The sequence below is a fragment of the Pygocentrus nattereri genome, chromosome 30 (genome assembly GCF_015220715.1).
Source record: "Pygocentrus nattereri isolate fPygNat1 chromosome 30, fPygNat1.pri, whole genome shotgun sequence".
Taxonomy (NCBI): Eukaryota; Metazoa; Chordata; class Actinopteri; order Characiformes; family Serrasalmidae; genus Pygocentrus; species Pygocentrus nattereri.
The window spans coordinates 6,784,651-6,811,750 of NC_051240.1; the positions used below are offsets into that span (position 1 = coordinate 6,784,651).

Genomic DNA, 27,100 nt, shown 5'->3' on the forward strand with positions numbered 1-27,100 from the left:
ATTTTATTTATGTTGAAATAACGTACACTTTTAGCACCTCACCATTCAGAATCAAGCAAACTGCATGCCAAGGAGTCATCTCAGAAAGACTTGCTACTCTGTTTTTTAAAACTGCATAACATACCTTCACTTTAAAGGGACGCTTTGGTCTTGCAGTCGCTCCTGAGCGCACAATGTCCTCCGATAGTGCAGTTAGATGCTGTTAGAGGTAATGCAGCTAATGCTCAGTTCACCTGATTGCTGTGGTGGACTGGGAGGCAGCCCGCTCGCTTCAGCAATCAGGCTGATAAAGCGTTCAGATGTCCGGAAAGGTGGAGATAGCCCTCAGATGGAGGGATGAAAGCTTGTTTTAGTGGAAAAGAGGAAGGACGGTCATTAGCGGCGCTGCCTTCCTCATCAGGCCTGCAGACCTGCAGAGTGCTCTGCTAATTTAATGACAGAGAAAAAGCTGTGTGCTAATGGCACTGAGAGAGAGAGAGATTGAGAGAGAGAGAGAGGAACAGAGAGAGAACAACAGTTCTTAAATATTATCCATTAACTCTAGATAAGAAAACAGTATTACACAAACATCCTTACTAGACTAAATCTCCTAAATACTGTCCTAACTTTAAGATAAACCCTAGAAAAGTCTTAGGTTCTGTTTTAACCATCTGTTTCTATTGTTTTGTGCTGACAGGCAGCAAATTTCACTACGGCTAGCATAGTGACACCACATTTATCTATACTGAAAACGGTGCTTTGACAAATGAGCTTTTTCTCCAAACCGCATTTTTAAAAACCCAGACACTACGGACTGGATTTCCACCGACCTCTGTGTGTTAACGTTGATGAAAACCGCTGTATTATCTTATTTTCGCTTAAAAAATCAACAACACATGTAATTTGATCAGAGGCGCCCAATATTTTCCACACAGCTGTACATCTGAAGCTTGTTGCAGATATGTTTTCCTTCTGGATTGAAAACTAGCAAGTCAAATTTCTAAAGAAGGCAGTGTCTCCAAACCTTTGACGGGCAGTATAGTGAGCTGCTGGCAGATGCAGATGGATGCGGTGAAGACGGTGGGAAAATGAGTGGAAAGTGGCCTGAACACAGTGTTGTAAACACAGTGGTTCTGCTAAATGGTCTGTTCAGTGAAGTTGGCTCCAGCATCACAGCGTGGTGCTCATACCTGTGTCACAGTGATAGCCTCCGATAGATTCAGACCTCACAGCGCAAAACGCTCACCATTTTTGGTCTGAGACTGAAGTTTCCCCTCCACAAGAGCAACTCAGAGAGGCTGAGCAGAGAGAGCTTCAGAAACCTGCTCTGCATCTGCAACATGTCAGGAACATCTCTCTCTCTGTCTCTGTCTGTCTCTCTCACTCTTTGTCTCTGTCGCTTTCTCTCTGTCTGTCTCTCTTACTGTCTGTTTGTCTCTCTTACTCTCTTTCTGGCTCTCTCTCTCTCCGTCTGTCTTTCTCTCTGTCTGTCTCACTCTCTATCTCTCTCTCTGCTTCTCTATCTCTCTGTTTCTCTCACTCCGTCTGTCGTTCTCTCTCTCTGTCTGTCTCCCTCACGCTCTCTCTGTCCATCTCTCTCACTGTCTGTTTCTCTTACTCTCTTTCCATCTCCTATCTTCTCTTTCTGTTTCTCTCTCTGTCTCTGTATCTCTCTCACTCTCTGTCTCACTCTCAAATCAAATATTGGCATGACAAGGTATAAGACCTAAGCTATAAAGACATGTTAAATTGAAGTATTAATAAAATATAAATGAATAGGGGAAACAAAATTAATTAATTAGCTTTAAAATCTGAAATTTAAATATGGTAAATCATATACGCTTAGATTGAACATGCCAAATGTAATAAAATAAAATACAATAAATTAAAATAAAGTAAAATACTACCATTAGTACAGTTAGTACAATTGTCTGGCTAAACTTATTGTTTCTACTTTTTCTCCCAGTAAAATCATTTTCTCTGAGTCAGTCAGTTTGGGGAAGGAGGGGATTTTATTAGTAAATTTAAGCAGAAAAGCGTCTCTCTCTCCCTCTGTCTTTCTCTGTCTCTGTCTCTTTCTCTTAAACTCTATTCAGTTTTCTCTATCTTCCTCTCAATTTCTCTTGCATTTCTTTTTCTCCCTTCCTTAATCTCTCAAAGTCTATTCGGTTCTTTTTTCTGTCACTCTCTCTCTACCTCCCTCTTTCTCTCCCTCTCTCTTCCCATCTTCTTACTTCTCTTTTGCTTCTTCCTCTTTTCTCCTCTCTTTCCTTTTCTCTGCTCTTTCTGTTTCTTTTCTTCTTTCTCATTCTTCCTTCTCGCTCCCTTTCATTTTTTATTCTTTCTTTTCTTTCCTCTCTCTTTCTCTTGCTGTTTCTATAGCTCTGTCTCTCTTCTTCTTTCTCTCTTCTGCCCTTTCTCTTTCCCTTTTCTCTTATTTGTCCTTTTTTCTGTCCTCTTTATTTCTTACTCTCTGTTCTGTCCTCTCTCTTCCCTTTTTTCCTCTCTTTACGTTTCTGGCTTCTCTCTTTCCCTCGTTCTCTCTTTTCTCTCCCCCCTCTCTCTCTCTCTCTCTCTCTGATGGATGAGGCTGTAAATAATTCAGTGCGCGTCTCTAATCTGTGAGGAGGTGAGTGGATAATTGAAGGTTTTGCTGACGTGCAGGCCTGAGCTGGAGCTCCTGACCTGCAGGCCACTGAGAGACGACCCCCCAGGGTAATTAGACCTACAGGGAGGGGTGGTGCCAACCTGTCTGATCCAGAGTGGTGAAGAAACAGTCATCGGGGTCCTGGGTTGCACAGAAGAGGAGAGAAAAGAAGAGAAGAGGAGCAACCTGTGACCCCTTCCAGAGGCCGATGTTCAGCTAGCATGCTAATCATCATCTACAGGCCACCTGAAGCACCTTGGAGGCTGCAGAGCTGTGGAGCTTCTCAGCATGTGGAGGGTCCTTCATTAGCTCAGGGTGAATTAGCCTAACCTTTTCATGTGAAGATGCATGAAGCAGCTGCCAGCACAGATGGATGGATGTTAATATGGATGGACATATGAGTTGTTTGGGGTTGCAGTCAGATTGAAAGCTTGTGTCTCCAAAACAGTAACTTTTCAGAAGAAGTAAAAAAACATACTTAACAATGCAACAAGATATATAAAAGTCATTTTGGACCATGTTGATTTTTCCATTCATCATGAAACCTTCACACAATATAAAGAGCAGCTAGTGTTTTTAAATGAAAGGAAAAAAGGAAGAAATGAAAAAGCTAGATTTGGTTCTGACAGCAACAATTTCCACACACAGTTACACGCAACCAACCTCCATCCATCCATCCATTTTCTAAGCCGCTTCTCTGTCAGGGTCGCGGGGGGGTGCTGGAGCCTATCCCAGCGGTCATCAGGCAGAAGGCAGGATACACCCTGGACAGGTACATGCAACCAACATGCTATTCTCAATTTAATTACATTTGAACACAGTAAATCAGTCCCATACTGAAAAACATAATAAAATAATGCAAAATATATTCATCACGTACCTTTGAAATACATTTTGGAATGAAATTATGTATTTGACAAGTATTTCACATATTTTAAATAATGCATGCCCATGTGAAATCTATCTAACTAGCTAGATTGTTAACTGTGTTTCCATTAATCTGGATAAATAGCAGTAAACTATCTATCGGTCTTATTAACCCCTTAAATGGCCAGTCCCCACCGACGGGCCCAAAGTTTGATTATACACTTCTGTAACCTAAGAATGACTCAACCAGTTTGCTCTGTGGTCCTGGTGGTTACTAGGATAACTAGAATAATAAGCCTTAGTGTGTAATATGCCTGTGTTTTTAAGGGTTTAACTAGCCATATATTGTTCTAGACAGTAATTAATGCTAAAGAACTTTGGAATTTCATGCTGGCCTAAGTTGATCTATACTGGTTTACGCTGGTCTAGTGTTGGTCTGGTGCTGGGTTAGCTTGTCACCCAGTATGGTCATGCTGGTTGACCAGCATACCAGCATCCAACACACAGCATGTATGAGGTAACAAGCTAGTTAACTATCTATCTCTCTATGTAACTCACTAGTTAACTATCTTTCTATCTGTCTAGGTAACTAGATAGATATCTAAGTAACTACTTAACTATCACTCTATACTATAACTATTACTCTTTCTATCTGTCTGGATAACTAGCTAGATAAATATCTATCTGTCTAGGTAACAAGCTAATTATCCAACTTTCTATCCATCGAGGTAACTCGTTAGTTAAGTACCTTTCCATCTGTCTAAGGAACTAGCTAGTTAACCATCTTTCTATCTGTCTATCTATCTAGTTAACTAGCTAGATAAATATCCATCTGTTTGGATAACTAGCTAGTCGCCCATCGTTCTATCTGTCTAGGTTGTTTAAGCTGCTGGGTAGAGTTAATGCTATAGTGAATAGCCTCCATTTCCAGAAAAAACAGCTGTACTGGAAAAAGAACATTGGTTTGACTAAATAATCACAAAGCCTGTAGGTTCACACTTCATACTAATGTGGCAAGAGACATCTTACAGCTAAGCGCCAGTACAATCAAGTCTTCAAATATCAAACTTGATGTTAGCATTAAGGAGACCTCTGTACCCTTCTGAATTCATCACCTCGAAAAATGAGAGAAATGCAGCTTGTCATTCAGCAGAATATATTAGCTTCTGAGGAATGTGGGCCTGATGAGGGGAAAGCCCATTATTATGATTATTTCATAACTGTTAGTCCATTTTCATACTGCATTAGGCATGTTAAGGTCAGCAGGCTTCACTGGAGCTGAAAGAATGGATTCCAGGAGGATGAAAAACAAAGTTTCTGAGGTCTAGGTAAAGGAGTCTCTCATTAAACAGGGTAATTAGCCAGTTAGCAGCTATAAAGTACTTTTGTAGATTTGTCACTGAATTTAAAACCGAGATTGTGGGGACACATAAAGGTGGGAAATATGGCAAAATTCTAACCTCACAATAAATAATGACAGAATGAAAAGTCTTACAATTGGTACAAATTACAGAATTAACTAACAATGGCATAATGAGCTGACAGCCAATCAAGCAGTTTACGTAGTTATTGTACAGCAGAGATGTTTACAGGTCTCTTTATGCAAGCCTGAGTCAAGTCCTGACTCTCTAAAGCAGATGTCACTAATAGGCAGACCGCAGTCCAGGTCTGGACCCAGACATTGCCCTATCCAGACCTATAACCCATAAATTATTGAGATTTAATGTTGACGGTGTATTTCTATTTGACACGGCATAACGTTTCTAGCATTTGTGGTACCAATTTAGTGGCCCAGAAAACACACACCAATCATGTGTGTTATAAAAATCACGAGATGCTACTCATCCAATCAGATCTGCGTATTATGATGAGCACGCCACATATGTGATGTGATATGAGGCGAGAAACAGCAGTCTGAGAAGAAAATGAGTAAGAGGAAAGCCAAGCGTGCTCTGAAAAGGGAAAAGGGGACAATGAAAACAGAGCTTTTAACCAACAATGGACAGAATCATACCTGCTTATTCTTCCCTTGGGCAGTTTGAAACCAATATGTCTCATATGTTCTGAGACCATGGCGATTATTAAAAGCAGCAATGTGATGCGCCACTATGAGACAAAACACAAATCGTTTGAGCAAATATACCCACTCAAGTCCGGTCACGGAAAATAAATTAGCCCAATAGGATCGGTCCGCCAGAATCCTAACAAATGTTCCCTTAAAGTTGTATGGATTTTAAAACATTTTTAAAACAAAAAGCCGCGAGTGTCTGCAAGTCTGAATCAAGTCTCGAGTCTCTGGAGTGAAAATCCAAGTCTCAAATCTCTGAAGGGTGAGCCTGGGATAAGCCAAGTTTCAAGAGTCAAGTTTCATGTCTCAGAAGTGTGAGTCTGAGTCAATTCTTGAGTCTCTAAAGTGTGACTTTAGAGTCAAGTCTTGAATCTTTGAAGTCTAAATTTGAGTGAAGTCTTGAGTCTCTGAAGTGGGAGTGCAAGTCAAGTCTGGAGTCTCTGAAGTATACGTCAGTGTAAAGTCTCAAGTCTTTGAGGTGCGAGTCTAAGTTAAGACTCATGTCTCAGAAGTGTGAGTATGAGTCCAGTTTTGAGCCCCTGAAGTGTAAGTCTGAGTAAAGTCTCAAGTCCAGGTCAGATCTCTAAAGTGTAAGTCTGAGTCACTTTTGGGCTTTGAATAAAAAATAAAAATAAAATATTTATGGTGTGAGTTTGAGTCAAGTCTCAAGTCTCTGAAGTGCAGGTCTAAGTCAAGTTTCAATTCTCTTAAGTCTGAGTCAGGTCAGGCACGTTTTTTGTTCATCAAGGTACAAACAATGTAAATGCACCTTCAAAGGTACAACAGTGGTTATAAGGTCCAATTGTGCTGCTTAAATAAGTTTTTCCAGGTGAAAAGTTTGTATTTGTACCTTTTAATAACCTAAAGTTTTAAATCCAAGGCAATAAAATAAAAACCCTGGAGCCGAGACAGGGTGTGTGGAGTCAAGACAACGTAGAAAATATTATTTCAATGGATTATGGTACAGCTATGTTCCCTGACTAAAGGTACTGAGATGTACCCTTGAGGGTACCACCTCAGACAACAGGGGTACTGCCCCAAAGACAGTTAAGTACCTTTATTTCGGAGAGCGTATAGAAAAATTGCCTCCATTCACATAAAGTGAATAATGTGGTTTTCACTGAATTCTATGTGTTATTATTATTAGGTGCTGCCATGCCTGTTCCCAATCTTTGAGCTCAGATATAATCATTTAAAAAATATTTTAAAATTTGTGATGCTTTTAGATTTTGGGGGGTTGTTTTGCTTCCCCTGGTTAAATAGAACAACTACGGTACATTACTTTCTAATTCCATAGAAACCTCTGATTGAACCGTATGCTAAATATTTCATAATTCATTTTCAACTGTGCATGCTATTATGCATTCATGCCTCAGACCACAAGCAGTTCATCAACAGTTCAAAGCAAGTTCTACAAACTACATCAGCCCTTGCTGATCTCTGTTGGTTCCAAATCACCTACTGCCATCTAGTGGAAGATAAATGCTACTACAGGCTTGTGCTTGGTAAAGAGGAAAAGCTTCAGACATTGATTTATGATATGTGGGCACAAATATTTACTGACTAGAAACCAATTGCTGACCTAAAATGAAGATATTTTATTTAGTCCTATTGCATTTAAATGTATAAGATATAGCACTGGGTCCCAACCCTGGTCCTGGCATACTGCCCTGCACCTTCCCTGTTCTCACTTCAAGTTCAATCAAGGAAGGACTTGCTAATGAGATAAATATTTAGATCAGCCCTGTGACAGCAGAAAGACACCAATATAGCATCACAATTGATTTCTCTGGAGAATATTCTAGACCAGTAGCTAGAGCCACACCAGCACCACCTAATTATGTTCTTCGGAAGCTCTTGATTGGCTAGATCAGATGCATTTGTGTTAGATTAAAGGGGAATTGCACTGTATTTTTGTACAATTTTGGCATATTTCATCACTGATATGTAAATAAATAAGTGATTTGTTGTAAAATGATTAACTGTAGAGAAACTTAACAGCTCTGATTTTGTCAGTAATCCAATCAACGTGTTTACATGCACTTGAGTAATCCGATAATGGGGAAACCCGGGTCTACATGAGTCAGGCAGGAATCAGATTCCTGCTTTGTAACCAGTCAATCAAATCACAGAAAAAGACGTGATGTAAACGTAACTTAAAACTCAAACTTCATATCACAGCTTTTTTGAAAACACCAAGTCACTTTTCCTGACAATTTCTGATATTGCAGTTTTACGCACACACAGACTGAGAAATCTGAAAGAAATCAGAGTAAGAGTTTACCTGCACTGAGAAATCTGATTTCTGACCTAAAATCCTGCTGTCTTTATCAGATTTCTTAATCAGATTTCTAGATCAGAGTATGGTGTGTACATGACCATTTGAATAACTGCCAAATGATCAGATTACTGAGTGCATGTAAACACACTCACTTTATTCACATCTTCACCATTTGATTACGCAGAAATTTTGAATAATCGGTGGAATTTCCCTTTAAACATTGAATGTGTTGAGTGAGGCACATTTGCAGGAAAACACTAAACCGTGCTTGTCTTACTAAAATTAACCTTACTGCGTGATTGAGGTGGAGATAATTTATTTGGCCTAATTTATTCCTCATTCTCATTTAGTGCACTCATCTTAAATTTGCTCTCTACGCAGCCTGAAATGGCTAATGGGCTAATGCCACCATTACAGGTATGCAACAGTGCTGAAAAAGCCTGAGGCAGACAGAGAGCTTTAATAGAGTCTAGAATCTAATCTAAAACAGACTTCAGCGCTCAATTTAGTGCCGTTTTATTAGGACACAATGTTTGGGGACATAATCAGAACAAAGTAATTAGATAATAATAGCCTCTCTCTCTCTCTCATAGTCTCTCTCTCTCTCTCTCTCTCTCTCTCTCTCTGTCTCTCTCGGTAGCTTACAGAGAAGAGTATCTGTTGGTTGCCAGATCCACTACAAACAACAAGTTCATTCCAAGTGCAACAGGCAACACAGCATTATACAGAGAAAGAGGTTGCTGAGTTGAAAAACAGATTTCTAGCGTTCATTTGTTTATCTTAAAGACTTTATATTAGCTGCCTTTCTCTGTGTAAAGTCAAGGCACATGTCATTTACTATGCTTATCACAAGATGCTGAGTGCTATTCAATGTACTGCAGTCTGACTGAAGTGCCCTTCTCTAGTTAAAAGCATGTAGTGAAGTCCTGACATCACAACAAATGGAGAAAACATATGCAGCCTGTAGCTTTCTTCCCAATTTAGGGCTTTTATCAGCTGTTCATACAATGCTTGCAAAATAATGGCCAAATCTAAACAGCCTTCTATTTAGGATTCTATTAAAACTGCACTACGTAAGTTCTGGGGATTTGGAGACCTCTCTGGTGGAAATGTGAAATTGCTTGCAATGTGAGGAGCAATTTGTAATGTGGGTTGTGCCTCTGACCCAAAAAAACCCAAAAAGTTTCACATAGTGCAGCTTTAAATCAGCAACACAAAGCCCACACATACTAAAACATTTTAAACAGCTAGGGGATCCCAGAGCGTTGGTGTATGACCATGGACAAACATCTGCTTCCAGTTCTCAACATCAGTCCTGCATCCCAGGGGACAGCATGAATGCAGCATCGTCTTTGTGACCGTGCAGTAAACTTTAAAGGGTCATCACTCTTTTCCTCAACAATGACAGATCAATAATGGCTGAGACACACAGCTTTAGTCTCTGTGGTGAATTCTCAACACATCACAAAGCAGATGTGGAGATTTAATTATAAATTATAACATCACGCTCTTGTGCAGCCACAGAAGCAGGATCACTGAAGCGAGGGTTGAAAGAGCAGCATGATTTATTTATAATATTGTTTTATATTTCACTTACAGTAAATTTAAAGCAATGGTTCAGTGAAAAGACCAATTTACACAATTTTCCTCCAACTCCAGATATAAGACGGAACACAATCAGCCAAGACATGTTAGGAGCCCAAATGAAGCTTCTTTATTTTAATGTGTCAGCAATGCAAACAAACACTATAAGTATTATTTTCACAAGTGTAACGTGTTCCCAATAGAAACTACCCTATAAATAATGATATTATGTATTAAGCTTACTACTATCTCAATTAATGCCTTGGGTTTAAACAGATGAGAATTTTTGTTTTGTTTTGTTTTTTCTGTGGGACAACAGTGTGAACTAATTTAGTAAGTGGTCCATATTAAACCACTGGCTTTACTAAAGACCCCTTGAAGAAGCCCTTATTTAGGGATGTAGTAATGCCTCTCAGTGTAGCATCTCCTTCCTAATGGTGTGCATTCCTTTCAAAATGTTAGTCTGTGGATATTCTAGGTTGATGATAAAGCAGCTTTGGAATCTGAACCTGTTACCACAGGAAATAACAGAAAATTGAAAATATCCCAATTACAGCCTTAAACCACCAACCATGTCCCTTCCCAGTCTTTCGTCATAGTTCAAAAACCGACTTTTTGGGATTTAAACAAGTAAACATAATGCAGCAAAAGGGGACATATCGCACATATTTTACAAATTTACTATTTTTTGCAAGAACCAACATCTGTGCATATTTGTAAACTTATTCTTTATTTAGTCTTTATTGTATATTTGCTACTAATTCCCCTGATTTTTTTCAGTACTACAGCTCGTGAACATAGCCTGGGAAAGTGTGACACATTGGTGCTGAAACATGGTCACTAAATCAAACCTCTGCCACCTCTTTTCACCAACACTCTAATCACTGTACAGAGATGCATCAGGGCGTTCGCCCGCCTACGGCCTGAGCTAACAAAAATAACCCTGGAGGGTTCCTCCCTGCCCCCCCAATGGTCTCTCTGGTCAGGGAGAGGAACCACACTGAGGTCTGACTTCTGCCAAGGACAGCATCTTCTTCACCACATCTCAAACGTGGAGAAGAGGGGAAGACGGGGGGAAGGGCCTGAACACACCACAGAGGGATGAGACAAACATTTAAAGAGGTGGAATTGCCCATCATCAGTGTAAACAGGAAGCAGGGCAGTGGCTGAGAACTTGTTTACGTAAATATATGTAAGTAAGGCAGCCAAATGAAAACTAAATTAGTGTTACACTAAACAAAATCTGAAAGATGGAAATGCTCTAACGTCTATATGTTTATATAGTATTATTTTTTTCCCCTTCTTTGAAAAATAAGCCGCTGGTCTCCTTGATTCTGCTGTGTTTGTTTTATGATTAATCCTCACACACATAAATCTTTGACTTTTTTGATGTTTTTTAAAGAAGGAAACACACATAAATATGTATAAAGAATTTATAACAGTAAAACACAGCCCCGGCTTTATATATTAATATTTATGTAGTTTGATTTGCTTCCTCTGCTAAAAAGAGATATACCTCACATGATTGATGCCACAAAAGTCACCAGAGGGGTCAACCTCCATCAGACCATGATTGGTCAGAAGCTCGGCCAATGGGTCCAAGAGCTGTTTATGATCTCAAATCCCAGACCTAACCTGCCCTGGAGCGTGTTAGGCATGCAGTATTAGTTGACTTGGCAATACATCCCAGTAAAACTTGAACCATCTACACGACACAGAAAATCAAGGGTTAGATCAAACTGAGACTCAAGTTAGCTGGTTAGAGGTCCAGTGGTGTACCTTACATGAGTTTTTCCTAGTGAAAAAGTAGATATTTGTACCTTTTCATAACCAAATGTTTTAAACCAGAACATTAAAATAAAAAGCCTGGAGATGAGACGGGGCATGTGGAGTCAATACAACTTACAAAATATAGTTTCAATTATGGTATAATTATGTTCCCTGACTAAAGGTGCCCTGAGGGTACCACCACAGTGACAAGAGGGGTACTTCCCCAGTGACAGTGTAGTACCTTTTTTTCTGAGAGTGTAGGGGTGCACTATTCACTTTACCTAGATCACTAGGTCTTCAAAAAAGCCTAGTCTTCTTGGGCATGGAATTCACCAGAGCTGTACAGGTTGCTACTGGAATGCTCTAACCACACCATAATGACATCACAGAGCTGGTGGGTGTTAGACACCTTGAGCTCCTTCTCCTTCCGCTTGAGGATGCCCCACAGGTGCTCAACTGGGTTTGGTCTGGAGACATACTTGGCCAGTCCATCACCTTTACCTTCAGCAAGGCAGTTGTCATCTTGGAGGTGTGTTTGGGGTCATTATCGAGTTGGAAAACTGCCATGCAGTGCAGTTTCTGAAGGGAGGGGATCATGCTCTGCTTCAGAATGTCACAGTACATGTCAGAATTCATGTTTTCGTCAATGAACCATAGCTCCCCATTGCCGGCAGCTCTCATGCAGCTCCAAATCATCATGCTACCACCACCCTGCTTGACTGTAGACAAGAGACAGTTGTCTTAGTACTCCTCACCAGGGTGTCACCACACATGCTGAACACCATCTGAGCCAAACAAGTTTATCTTGGTCTCATCAGACCACAGGACATGGTTCCAGTAATTCATGTTCTTGGACTGCTTGTCTTCAGCAAACTGTTTCCGGGCTTTCTTGTGCATCAGTTTCAGAAGAGGCTTCCTTCTGGAACGACAGCCATGCAGACTAAGTTGATGCATTGTGCACCTTATGGCCTGCCCACTGACAGGCTGACCTCCCTCTTTTTCAACCTCTGCAGCAATGCTGGCAGCACTCATGCATCTATTTTTTGAAGTCAACCTCTGGATATGACGCTGAACATGTAGACTCTTTTTTGGTCGACCCTGGAGAGGCCTGTTCGGAGTGGAACCTGTCCTGGAAAACCACTGTATGACCTTGGCCACCGGCCTATAGCCCAGTTTCAGGGTGTTAGCTATCTTCGTGTAGCCTAGGCCATCTTTGTGGAGAACAACAATTCTATGTCTCACATCCTCAGAGTTCTTTGCCATGAGGTGCCATGTTGAATATCCAGTGGCCGGTATGAGTGAACTGCACCCAAAACACCAAATTTAACAGCCCTGCTCCCCATTCACACCTGGAACCTTGTAACTCTAACGAGTCATATGACACCAGGAAGGGACAAGAACACAGGGGCAAGTTTGGGCATGTTCACTGTGTGGTGGACTCACTTGTGTTGCCAGCTATTTAGACATTAATGGCTGTGTGTTGAGTTATTTTCAGAGGATAGTAAATCTGCACTGCTATACAAGCTGCACACTGACTACTTTAAGTTATATCCAAGTTTCATTTCTAGTGTTTTCCCATGAGAAAATATAATAAAATATCTGCAGAAATGTGAGGGGTGCGCTCGCTTTTGTGAGATACTGTATGCATTTATTTTTGTGTATTTTTAGGATAAAATGTCCTGACTTTATAGGGAAACATGGTTAAACTATATTAGGACCTGCTAACTAGGTTACTGCGTCTGCCGCTGATACATTTCACTAGAATCAGACACTGCTCCTGTGCTCCTGCCTAATCGATAGGTGCCCCCAGTGCCAACTAGTGCATCCATTAGTTGATTAGTCAATGTCATCTTTATTTGTCACTTGCACAGACTTGGAACAAACTCATTTGTCCTGACTGAGGAATTAGAGCACCATACTGTTTAGACCTTGTCAGGTCAGTCCAGTCTCCCTCTCTGTTCTAGGTCACTCTGTTATATTCTCTGTTCCCTTGCATAAAAGTGCCCTTCTGGACTGTATCTTTATCTGAGGTTTGTGAGGGAAAACAGCCCAGTGGGTTGGAGTTTGAGTCTGGGCCAGATCAGGCCCGTGACACTATCCTTTCGACCTGCAAAAGTGTTTAAATTTTCTATTAATATTAGCCTGTTTCACAGTGCATTGTCAGTGGTGGACAATAACTAAGAAAATGCATTCATTACTGTATTTAAGTAGTTTTTTGTGTATCTTTACTGAAGTATTTCCATTTTCTGTGACTTTTTACTTTCACTCCACCACATTTCAAAGTCAAATATCTTACTTTTTACTCTATATTATGCAAAATCTGTCGTTCCTTTAGGTTTATGTGTGCATAAAAACGAAATGTCAAAACAAAAAGAAGTGTCAAGCAAGAACACCCATCAGGGCACAGCACGCACTTTGTTTTGAGCTTGTTTTGACCTGTTGCACATAGCTACCCAGTGAAAACACACGATTCAACATCAGTGCAGCAGCGTAAAAATTTGGGAGCACATACATCTACCTAAATGATGGAACTAACCTAATTTTAAATGTAAATGGACCACATTTTTTTCTGAATTTCTACAAACACCATTTCATTTTATAGTAAATCCGTTTGGGCTGGTTTATGGGAAGGAAGCTCATCTGTGTTCCTGAGTTTAAAGCCAGTTTTTATTCAACTTGTAACTAATTTACAAAGTAATCTTAAACTGAAACTTTAATTGTGTGTAAAAAGTGATTTCAGAGCCACTCGGTTCTCCCTGATGGAAACTGTTTACCTTCAGTGTTTTGTGCTTCTGATCATTTTAATAGACGTCAGCGTCACTAATTAATGACGTTCTATTAAAAGACTGGTTTACCAAGAGAGACGCTGGAGGACTTTCACCTGAAATGAGTTCATGAAGCCAGTCTGGTTATAAAAATTATAACAGGACATCAGAGCCAGAATTACTCTTTTAGTACTTTTACTTTCAATACTTAAGTACATTTGAAGGCAAATACTTTTCTACTTTTACTCAAGTTGAGGTCTAAAGGGAGGACTTTTACTGGAGTAATTTTTTATCTTGAGTATCTCTAACTCAAGTACATGATTTGTGTACTTTGTCCACCACTGACATTTGTGCAAACTACGTTGCTAACAACACCACATCAAATTGTTAAAAATCTCTAAAAGACATATGTAGTTTCTGACACTGTATGACATTCTGTTTTCTATAAGTATTTAAAATAAATTCTTAAATGTCAGATTTGGGCTGTAGTCCAGTCCCATTTTCAGCCCATTCTTTACAGTAATGTCTCACTTTTACAAGAAGATAGCAGCAGCGCTGGGCATTCCTGAGACATAGCGTCAATGTCAAGCCCTCTGAGCGCCGTCATAGGCCACAGATAATGTCAACAGGTGCAAGCAAGTCAGAACATGCAAGCTAACTGCAACTGTGCCCCTGAAGCAAGTAACGTATGATACATTACAGCAGAGCAATGTGCTCTTTAGCTGACAAATGCTTCTGGTATTTTCGACGTTTGAATGGAATGCAATGAATGAATGACTTGAAAAATATCTAAGCTGAATGTCATTTAGTTTTTTTGTCCCATATGTGATAAAATGCATCTCTAAAGGAAACCTTCAGTTCTGAAATGTACAGTTTTCCTTCTTGACCTAAATTGTTTGCTTGGTGTCTGAGGGTTCCCTCTTTCCTTTTGCGTTGGGCTGTTCAGTAATCTCTGATAGACCCGATTATGTGGTTTCTGACATTGTGTGACACACTGTTATCCATAAGCATGGTCTAAAGTGCGGGTGCAATTCAGTGTGGCTCCAAAGCAAAACTAAAAGGGCAGCTTACTGAGTCAGAATGATTAACAGTGGAAAGAACCAGACATCTGAAGAGTTTAGTGCCTCTAAAAGCTCCCTCACCTTTACTGAAATGGCTATGAATACGCTGCCTGATACCTGAGACATTGTTTTGTGATAGACTTTAGAAAGCTTTGACTTTTTTAAATCCATTCATAGTGCAGAGGTACATGCAGAGTGAAGTGTTGTAAGGCAAAATGGTCAGGCGATAGGTGTAGGTTCTGGTGGTTTTGGACAGTAAATAAAATGGCTATATTTGTGTTGTAGACACAGTGACTCTGGTTCCTATCATCACCACTGTAGAAAACCACTTGGAATGACTTTGACGGCCTGTTACTGAATTATGCAGAAAAAAAAAATATTTAAGTCCTAAATCCTCTTGCATGCAACAAATCCGAAGTCTTTAAGATGGTCAGTTTGAACCACTTAAATAGGTTAAAACTGGGTGTCCAGCTTTAAAATGTAGTGATGGCTGAAAACTGAAGAGACTGTCCAAAAGGTATATTAATGGATTTTATTACAATGCATAAAAAAATTACGTATTCAGAATACATTTAGAATATTCATGAAGTACACGGGAAAAACTCTGTTGACGCTCTTGTAGTTTAACTCACTATGATTCTCACTGTTACAGGTGGCAGTTTATTTCATGTAATTCTACTGAAAAATGTAAATAAAAACAAAATGCAATATGCAAATCATTTAAACCCTATATTTCATTGAAAATAGTACAAAGACAGCATATGAAATATTGGAACTGGGAAATGTTATTGTTTTTTGAAAAATATATGGCTATTTCAAATTATGGGTGGCGTGGTGGGTAGCACTGTTGCCTTACAGCAAGAAGGGCTTGGGTTGGATTCCCCGGCCAGGCGGCCAGGGGCCTCTCTGAGTGGAGTTCGCATGTTCTCCCTGTGTCCCAGGTTTCCTCCCACAGTCCAAAGACGTGCAGTCTGGCCAGTTGGACATGGTCAGTTGCCCCTGGGTGTGAGTGAATGTATGTCTGTCTGTCTGTCTGTCTGCCCTGTGATGAACTGGCAACCTGTCCAAGGTGTAACCTGCCTTCTGCCTGATGATGGCTGGGATATGCTTCAGCACCCCCTGCGACCCAGAAGAAGTGGCTTAGAAGGTATGTGTGTGTGTGTGTGTGTGTGTGTGTGTGTGTGTGTGTGTGTGTGTGTGTGTTTATTTTAATTTGACAACAACACTTTTCAAAACAGTTGGGACAGGGACAACAAAAGGCTGGTAAAGTTGTGTAAATGAGTGCTGTTAAGAGAAGAGGTGATTAAACAGTGGTAAACATGCACCAGTCCCAACTTCTTTGAAACATGTTGTTGCCATCAGATTTAAAATGGGCATATATTAAAAAAAAAAAAAATAAATAACATTTCTCAGTTTCAATATTTGATTTGTTGTCTTTGTACTATGAAATACAATGTTTAAATGAGCCCCGAGTTTTTTGGAAATGAGGTTATAAATAGAAAAGCCTTCAAAAGAGTTTAATAACACTCAGATTAATAACTGACTCATCACAGTGATTTATCAGTCCACTCAGGCTTTAGCAGAGACTTTAACTGGCTCATCACAGTGATTTATCAGTCCACTCAGGCTTTAGCAGAGACTTTAACTGGCTCATCACAGTGATTTATCAGTCCACTCAGGCTTTAGCAGAGACTTTAACTGGCTCATCACAGTGATTTATCAGTCCACTCAGGCTTTAGCAGAGACTTTAACTGGCTCATCACAGCGATTTATCAGTCCACTCAGGCTTTAGCAGAGACTTTAACTGGCTCATCACAGTGATTTATCAGTCCACTCAGGCTTTAGCAGAGACTTTAACTGGCTCATCACAGCGATTTATCAGTCCACTCAGGCTTTAGCAGAGACTTTAACTGGCTCATCACAGTGATTTATCAGTCCACTCAGGCTTTAGCAGAGACTTTAACTGGCTCATCACAGTGATTTATCAGTCCACTCAGGCTTTAGCAGAGACTTTAACTGGCTCATCACAGCGATTTATCAGTCCACTCAGGCTTTAGCAGAGACTTTAACTGGCTCATCACAGCGATTTATCAGTCCACTCAGGCTTTTGCAGAGACTTTAACTGGCTCATCACAGTGATTTATCAGTCACTCAGCCTTTAGCAGAAACTTTAACTGGCTCATCACAGTGATTTATCAGTCCACTCAGGCTTTAGCAGAGACTTTAACTGGCTCATCACAGTGATTTATCAGTCCACTCAGGCTTTAGCAGAGACTTTAACTGGCTCATCACAGTGATTTATCAGTCCACTCAGGCTTTAGCAGAGACTTTAACTGGCTCATCACAGTGATTTATCAGTCCACTCAGGCTTTAGCAGAGACTTTAACTGGCTCATCACAGTGATTTATCAGTCCACTCAGGCTTTAGCAGAGACTTTAACTGGCTCATCACAGCGATTTATCAGTCCACTCAGGCTTTAGCAGAGACTTTAACTGGCTCATCACAGTGATTTATCAGTCCACTCAGGCTTTAGCAGAGACTTTAACTGGCTCATCACAGTGATTTATCAGTCCACTCAGGCTTTAGCAGAGACTTTAACTGGCTCATCACAGCGATTTATCAGTCCACTCAGGCTTTAGCAGAGACTTTAACTGGCTCATCACAGTGATTTATCAGTCACTCAGCCTTTAGCAGAAACTTTAACTGGCTCATCACAGTGATTTATCAGTCCACTCAGGCTTTAGCAGAGACTTTAACTGGCTCATCACAGTGATTTATCAGTCACTCAGCCTTTAGCAGAAACTTTAACTGGCTCATCACAGTGATTTATCAGTCCACTCAGGCTTTAGCAGAGACTTTAACTGGCTCATCACAGTGATTTATCAGTCCACTCAGGCTTTAGCAGAGACTTTAACTGGCTCATCACAGTGATTTATCAGTCCACTCAGGCTTTAGCAGAGACTTTAACTGGCTCATCACAGTGATTTATCAGTCACTCAGCCTTTAGCAGAGACTTTAACTGGCTCATCACAGCGATTTATCAGTCCACTCAGGCTTTAGCAGAGACTTTAACTGGCTCATCACAGTGATTTATCAGTCCACTCAGGCTTTAGCAGAGACTTTAACTGGCTCATCACAGCGATTTATCAGTCCACTCAGGCTTTAGCAGAGACTTTAGTGTTTGTAAAGAAGCCATTGTTTGAGTTTTTCTTTACAGTAAGTCTTAACATGTTGTGCGCTAATTTAAAAATGGTATGTTTTGTCAATTTAGTGGGTAAGTATTCCAAAGTATTCTCCTAAAAAAAGTGAGAATACAACTGTATTCTGAATACCGCCTTTACAAGATGCAACGTGGACTGAACACAGAGACTTAAACGCTGTATTCTGACTATGTGCTCCCACTATACTGTCATCGCCTTACAAGTTATTTATATGAACACAACTAACACGTGTGCCACAGGTGATTTCTCAAGTGGGCGTGGCCTGGAGCATCTCGCAGGCTTCTAGCTGGACGCAGTTGGATGGCAAACAGTAGCTGAGCGCGTGCATTCCGCCACCAGGGGGCGCCACGGTTCAGTTTACCCCATGTGTCAAACTTTTCTACCGCAGGCGCTCTCTCTCTCTCTCTCTCTCTCTCTCTCACTACACTCTCTACATTACCAGCTCTGGTCCTCCTCGTGCGTGTCTCGCGCTGTACCTGTATGAGCGCGCGGGTCGCAGATCGCGTGTTCCCCCCTCTTCCTCTCTCTTTTTCACACCGCGCTGATGGAGCCGCTCGAGCCCGTCAGGAACGGTGCCTCGCGCCCCGTCAGCCTGTACGGAGAGTTCTCGGTGAAGGGTGTCCGGCACGCCGTCACCCTGTCGGAGCGCGAGCTCTCTGTCCGCAGGCTCGCGGGCGGCAGCAGCAGTGGCGGGAAACCGGCCGCCACCGTCTTCAGCCTTGCGGACTGCCTCGGGTGCCGCGCGCACCTGAGGGAGCAGCAGGAAGGGCAACACGAGGAAGGGGAGGATGTCGGTGAGCGCGCGGGCTCGAGCGCCTACGTCTCGGCGTATTTCTACCCGTTCCGGCGGCGGCGGCGCTGGGCGGGCGCGGGACTCACGCGACAGCGAGTGGAGCAGCGGTTCCGCGTGAGCGCGAGCGGAGACCCACGCGTCAACCTGGAGGAGGCGCGGCGGTGGGCGCGAGCCATACGCGAGGGTTCTGCCCGGAACCGGCCACAGAGGACAGGTGCGCGCTCCCGGTTCTTTTCTTTTTCCTGAATGTTTTAATGTTCGGAAAAGTTTGCTGATGATAATTTATGCTAATATTATGCAAATTAGAAAGTTTATATCAGGCTTATTAGGACTGAACTGTTTACAGTTGCCCACTTAAAATAGATTTCTACAAGGGTTCTTTAGTCAAGGCAGTTCTTTTTAAATTTTAGAGTTCAATATAGAACCTTATAGAACCTATAGAAAAAAGGCTATATGACACCAAAAAGGGTTCTGATTTTTCTGTTTCAAGCTTGTTACAACGTAAGAACCCTTTTTGTGCTGTATAGAACCGTTTTCAAAAAGGTTCTGAGTAGAACCATGCACAACATGATCTCCATCAATCTGAAGAACCATTTCCAACAAATGGTTCTAAATAGAACAGGTACACACTTAAAGTAGATGGTTCTCCGAAGGTTCTTTAGTCAAAACAGTTGTTCTAGGTAGAGTTCTATATAGAACTTTTTGAAAAGGGTTCTGCTGTCCTTATGATTTCCAGCTTGTAACAGTAGAAGAACCCTCTTTGGTACTACTTAGAACCCTTTTCAAAAAGGTTCAATGTAGAACCATACACAAAATGTTCTCCATGAATCTGAAGAACCATTTTACCATGTTCTAAGTAGAACAGCTACACAGCTAAAATAAACGGTTCTTTAGCCAAGGTAATTATTCTGATTAGAACCATGAGTTCCACGAGTTTCCATTTCACCATGCAAATGACTATTTAAGCATACAATGGTTCCATGTAGAACTCATGGTCCTAAATAGGACAATTGTCTTTACTGAAGAACCAATATAGAGTCACATATTTTAAGCGCGTAACCTAAAAAACAGAAACAGGTGAGTTTTCTGATCTTTTCATTGTGAACCTTTTTGTTTTTCACTGAACGGAAAGGCAGAACTGTTCTTTAGGTGAAGTCTCTACACGACATAAACACATCTTTAAAGTGGACGTAGACTTGCGTCCAGAAAGCTGTCTTGATTTTAATGTTTTAACTCTATCTAGTATTTCAGAATCCTATATGTAATGAGTACGTTTTGGTATCAGTTTTCAAACAATGCATGAGTTTTTTCTTGCTTTTCTGTTGTTTTCCTGCAGATTATGAGTTGGCACTGTACCAAAATCTGCCAAAGATACTAAGCTTTAAAATAAGCAATTTTTAGCTTTGTTATACTTCTGCACAGTGCAATCTTTAACCCATGGCCTGCCAGCAGCAAAACTTTATTACACACTTGTATAACCTAAAAATAGCTCAGCCAGTTTCCTTAAAGTCACTTTAGTTACTGAATGATAAGCCTTAGTATAAAATAAGCCTGATATTTTAAGGGGGTAATAAAAAGTCATTCAGAGTGGTTTGTTGTGGAATACTCAGCTCTACACTCTTAGAACAAAGGTCTGTAACTGTCACTTGGTTGGTACCTGTCCTGTCACTGGAGTGGTACCCTCAAGGGTACATCTCAGTACCTTTAGTCAGGAAACATAACTGGACCATAATCTACTGAAATGATATTTTCTAAGTTGTATTGACTCCACACCGTATCTCGTCTCCAGGCTTTTCATTTTATTGTTCTGTTTTAAAACATTAGGTTAGGAAACGTATGTACTTTTATAAAAGTGTGTAAAACTTATTTAAGGCCCTTAAAACTACTGTTGTACCTTTTTAGGGTATGTTTACATTGTTTGTGCCTTGATGAACGAAAACTGTACCTCCACCGAACCTTTATTTCTAACAATGAAGAAGAGAATAAGTAGAGAAACTTACGGAGTCAGAATTGTTTACAGTGGCCGTGATAGGAACCAGACTCACAGAAAGTTGTAATATGAAATGTTGATATGAATGCACTGCCTGATGCCTGAGAGATTGTTTTATGGTAGATTTGAGAAAATCCTGGCCTGAAACAGATATTTAAAGATACAGCTGTGGCCCAGTGGTCCATGCAGGTTGTTATAAGGCAAAGTTGTCCCCAAAGAAAACTTACTTCTATTGAATTACCTGCTATTTTATCATCATCAACATTACACCTAAAACCTCAGAAGACACATGTAGTTTCTCTGCTTAGTTTCTCTAGAATGGAGCACTCTGAATAATTTGATTTCATTGTGCTGAACTTCATCATGAAATCACTGGATTTCCCCTTTAGTGATATCTTGAAGGCTTTGGGTTTGTAAGCGAAACAAAAGTGACCAGACATCCTTCTGCAGATCAACCTACCTGCAGTTCTATTCTCACACCTGATCCAGTTATTCTGTCTGTAATTAGATTAACAGATCATATGTGTTTGACGTGAGCTGGATCTGAACTACAGGTAGGTTGATGGTTGTTGACCTTTAGTCCCAATTCCAATCTGCTACACCTAATCCAGCTAATCAACTTTCAGAAGACCTAGTTGGATCAAGTGTGTTGGATGTTGGGCTGGAGCTGCTTTAGGCTTATAACACAAAGCCAGTAAACAAAATAACATTAAAGAAAGTTAATTTAGATATTTGGTTTCAACGTTGGTGTAAAAGAGTGTTCTTTGTATGCTTAATTTCATTAAATAACTCGTGTTTGTCTCTAGGGACGTTTCAGGTGTAGTTAATTCAAAAAGGCCTTCAAGGCAAAAACCTCTTGTCCAGCCTCAGAATGGAAGAAGACAAAGGCCGTGAAATTGTACACCTGTGTTGATGTAACTGGTTTGTCTGTGTGAGGCTGCAGGTGGTCCGTGTTAGTTCAGCTCTTCAGCCCTAAGTGTGGCGCCCATAATTGATTCATTAGGGGTGTAAACTAATTCAGTTGTATGCCGAATATTTGGGAAATGATTCGGTGATCTTAAATTTTACCATGACTCTATGTTATCATTTATTTATTATTTAGAAGCTTTGGCTTTTTAAAATCACAAACATTTTAGCCTAAACTGCAATAAATGTAATCAGCAGAGGCATTTAGGTAGGATGGCTAATGTTAAGATGTGAAAAATGTTAGGTTTAGTTGAATGCATCATAAATTCATGTGAAGTGGTTTTAAGAGTGAGTTTTCAGGTACTCATTCTGAAATACCAACGAAAATTCAGGCACACAGTATTCAGGTAGTCACTGGTAAATTCCAACAAGTATTCAGGTACTGGTTCGGAAATGGCAACAAATATTCAAGTTGTTATTTGGAAATACCAACAAGTACCCAGATACTCATTTGGCAATACCAGTGGGTATTTGGGTCATTTAGAAATACTAACAAGTATTCAGGTACTCATTTGAAAATACCAACAAGTATTTAGGTATTCATTCAGAAATACCTACATGCATTCAGGTCTTCATTCAGAAATATCAAGACATATTCAGATACTCCTTGGGAAATTCCAATGAATATTCAGGTGCTCATTCAGAAATACTAACGAGCTTTCAGGCATTCATTTAGAAATACCAATGAATATGCAGGTATTTATTCAGAAATACCAACACGCTTTCCAGTACTCATTCAGAAATACCAATGAATACTGGGGTATTCAGAAATACCACTGAGTATTCAAGCACTCATTTAGAAATACCTAACAGCATTCAGTAGTCATGTGGCAATGATAGCAAGTATACAGGTAGCCAGTATCTATGTGGTCATTTGGAAATACCATTGAGTATCTGGGTAGTCCTTTAAAAATACAAACTATATTTGCGTATTTGTTTGGAAATACCAAAAGCTTGTGGTTAATCCTTCAGAAGTACCAGCAAGTGTTCAGGTACTCCTTTAGAAAAACCAACAAGTATGTAGGTACTTGATTGGGGATACCAATGAGTATTCACAGCCTGTGAAATGCTATTTAAAAATATAAAGAATACACAGATATGACAAGTTTAATATAGTAGGCATGTAACAATACAGCATATCATATTGTTCCAGATTTTATCACACAGCGTAATATTGTATCATAACTAGCATCTTAGCTTTTGTCTTAGCTTGGGGCTAACATGTAAACTTGTGGGTAGAGCATTAGACTGTAGGCTATAAAGCACCAGCTTTTGTTTCAGACTAAGGTTAGATGTCACGACAGCTAACGGGTACATTTAGCAAAAATTAGCATGTGAATAAGAAGCAATGACATTAAACATTGTGGCGCCTGTCAAGACAATTAATCATTACAGAAACATTGATACTGTTATATTACTGAACAAAATCTGCAATGCCAGTTCATAACAGCATATGAAATCTGCCATGATATACTTGTTAATGTTAGGAAGCATGGTTCAAGTAAATGGACAAGAATCCTAACATGCATAGCTAAAACAGTTTTAGTAGCAGTATTTAGCAGTTGTGAGGCCTGAACTCCGTCTCTGCTGTTACTCACTTTCTCAGAACACATCACGGTTTGAGGGAAGTGTGTAATGCTGAAGGCATGCGGTGTGTGCTGTGCTCATTGGTGTGACGTAAAGGGTAGTTAGACTTGATTTTTTCACCTGAACTTAGCTAGCTGCCAAGGCCTCCTGAGCTGCATGGCTAAACTGGATTTGGGCTAGCCTGCTGTGGTTCCTGTCATGTTCCTACACCGTGAAATCTCACAAACCAAACCCGTAAAAGCAATTTCCTTTATGTCTTTTAGTAGACAATTCCATCATCTTGGAATTGTGCAATATCCTCTTGTCTAGAGCTGTGGAATACGTCCGGTCGAGCCATATAAACAGAACTGTGGCAAAATAATCTTTCCCATCTGTAATCCCTAAACCACTATAATGTGAGATTAAGATTTCAAAAAAGTTCCATTGGTTCATTTCATTTGATGGCTCATGTCTAATCAGTGGCCTGCTGGTCGCAGAAGGACAAAGTCAGCGCAGTATCCTGCTCTTTATCTGCCGCTATTGAGTATTATTAACCAACAATAATCTGGAGATTAGCTGATACAGATGCAGAACACAGTGCAGTCCTGTAGATGACAGTATCAGTACTTCCAAATCAGGCGTTTCTTTTTGAGAATGCTTACTTACAAAAGTGTGTTTTCAACCAGGAATTTTGAATATATTCGTTTGAAAAAAGCCGAACAAAGGGGGTTAGTGTGAAGTGAAGAAAATGGGTAAAATAAAGGATAGGAACATACGTAAATGGACATTACCTAGATATATTATAATAGGCCTAATATAGGTTATTTTAATTATTTAAAATTAGTAATTTCATGTAACACAGTTTGTACAACTATAGGTTGATGAATACACTGATATTTCAAAATGATATTTGGTGATCACAAGGTTTAGCTAATGCTGGGTTACTGCACTATTTTATTCATTTTACTGCAATGTACCATTTCTTCTTAATGCTAATTAATGTAAATGTAGTCCTAATTTTGACATTTATAATGATTTATGTATCAGAATCTGTAGATAGTTACATGATGGCTATTGATTATTAGTATTGGTCCACCATTTCCATATTGGCTAAGCACTGGTATTTACCTGTCTTCACTGTAGATTCCTTTTTTATGTGCACAAGAAGAACTATCAGTATTGGTACTGGGACACTAGATTTGGTATTACTTGGTATTGCATTGTAAAGAAGAGCCCTATGTTCCCAGGTCTCCATGTTAACAGGGCCCTATCATCTCAGGGCGCTATGTTCCTGGGGTTCTATGATCCCAGCACCTTATGTTCTTAGAGTTCCATGAGCCCAGCACTCTGTGTTCCCTGGGCTCTATGTTAGCTCTTCTGATCTGATACATTAAGGTAATCTGTGAAGGGGTTCCGAAGATGATGGTTAACATCATGGGCTCATTAAAGGTCATACAAGGAACAATGAGGAGGATGAAGATTTTTCTATATGGACACATTTTCAAAGAATGTTCAAATAAAATTATGACAAACATTTAAATGCTGCTAATCAAAAATAAATTCTTATTCTTTTTTTACTGAAATGTTCAGTGTGTTTTAATAAGAGAATATATTTAAAAGCAGCAAGTACATAAGCCTAATTTCAGATTTTATTAGGATGGAGGCAGCATGAGAATATAGAGCTGTTCCCTTCGGAAAATTTCAATGAGACAACACAGGATACTGGGAATACTGGACGCTGTGAACATAGAGCCATTTCAGAAATTACAAAGAGGAACCACAGGGCCTGGGAAACAAGTGAATGTAACTAACATACCTTCACAACTGTACCATGCTGCAGAATAGTGTTTACCAAAGTGCCAGGCTGTTGCTGATTTCCAGCATGGTTAGTGCTGAGATCATTTTGATGTGGTCAACATGTGGCTTTGCTGCTGTCAGATGGTCAGCATTTTTCAGCTGTCGCATACGTGGACCAAAAAATGCACTAAAATGAGCTCTAGGTCAGGGCTATCAGAGCTGCTCCCAGGGCCCTATATTCCTAAGGATAGGTTTCCAAGCTTATATGTTCCCAGGGCCCTGTGTTAGCTCTTTAAATGATCCATCATAACTCAGTCTGAGACATTAAGGGAATCAGTGGGTTCCAAAGGTTATGGTTAACATCACTGGGTCATCAGAGCACGGATTCTGAACACTTGGAGTAGAGCTCCTTTTAACCTTTTGTATTTTGTCATACCACAAAAATCAACATCTAAGCTTAAAGGAATAGTTCAAAGAACACTCAAATAACCATTTGCCTAATTAAAGGCTTTTTTGCATCATTAAATGGTTCGTCAGACAGATGGAGAATGTGTTATAGATGGTTCTATATAGAACCTTTTTTAAAAAGGGTTCTATGTAGCACAAAAAAGTTCATCTATTAATATAATCTTGACTTTTTAACAATAGCAGAACCCTTTTTGGAGCTATATCAGAAAATAGACATATAAATGTTCCATATATTTATATATACTTAAAGTTAGAGATTTTAACCCTCAACAAACCATGGAACCTGTTGTTATTTTGGCCATAATGTCCTCCTCTAAAGATCTGATCAAAGATCGGTATCTTATCACCCCAAATCCAAACCTAAACGTTCATACAGGAAAGCACAAAACTGCTGTCAGATCTGTCAATAATGTCATAGGTGTTAAGGGAATTGGAGCGAAACATCTCTTCCTATCTCTCTTTATCTCGTGCTTTTGTCTGTCTGAGCATAATGCTGCAGTTAGGACTTTCCTGGAATCTTCTGTAGGTCAGTCCAAATGACCCTATGGCTGCAGTGGACGAGGACTGAAGCTAGAAGTGTTTGCAAGCATCAGTACCCACAGAACAGTGAAACCCTTCATTATCTTCTGATGGCCAAAATAAGCCTATTTGCTTTTGTAAATCTCACACTGATATCATTATCTTAAAAGAGATCTAGATGCAAAATATTCTAATGTAGCTGAAATAATAATCTCAGATGTGATTCAGATTTGCTTCTCTATTTTCTACTCTAAAGGGTCTCGTATAAGCCCTGAAAGATCCTTCCATAATAACTGAGAAGCTCCTCTTACTTTTAGGAGAACGGTGTGTAGTGAATATAGTTATCAACATTGTTGCCGAATCTCATATTTCCAAAGTAGAAACTTTACAGGGGAAGGAAAAACATTCTTAACTGTTATGTTTGCTAAAATAATTCGATTTTATTCCAAGTATTCGGAACCATTTATCATGAAATGTTGACACAATGTAAAGCCGGTGTTTTCAAATCATGTAAAATGTCTTCAATACCATTTAGAGTTTGGAATCACTTGGAATAACATTTTATTATTTCCTATCCAATAATAATGTATATACAATTGCATATAATGTTATGTATACTTATATAAACAAGAACTACTATTAGAACCTAAAGGTACTAAAGGATGTGGGTTTGATTCCCCAGCCGGGTGACCAAGGTCCTTTCTGTGTTCTGAGTTGTCCTGTATCTGATAGGTTTCCACTGGGTGTTCCAGTTTATT

The 27,100-nt window shown here is 39.9% G+C and overlaps 1 protein-coding gene across 1 annotated transcript in view; it reads left to right on the forward strand.

The window, feature by feature from the left end:
• The first annotated feature begins 18,725 nt into the window (after window positions 1–18,725).
• LOC108424792 (sphingosine kinase 1) overlaps window positions 18,726–27,100 on the forward strand; it is a 41,536-nt gene continuing 33,161 nt past the window's right edge. Inside the window, exon 1 of the mRNA XM_017693026.2 lies at window positions 18,726–19,250. Within this exon, the coding sequence (XP_017548515.1) occupies window positions 18,788–19,250 (463 nt within the window). The 5' untranslated portion in view covers window positions 18,726–18,787. The remainder of the gene's footprint in view (window positions 19,251–27,100) is intronic.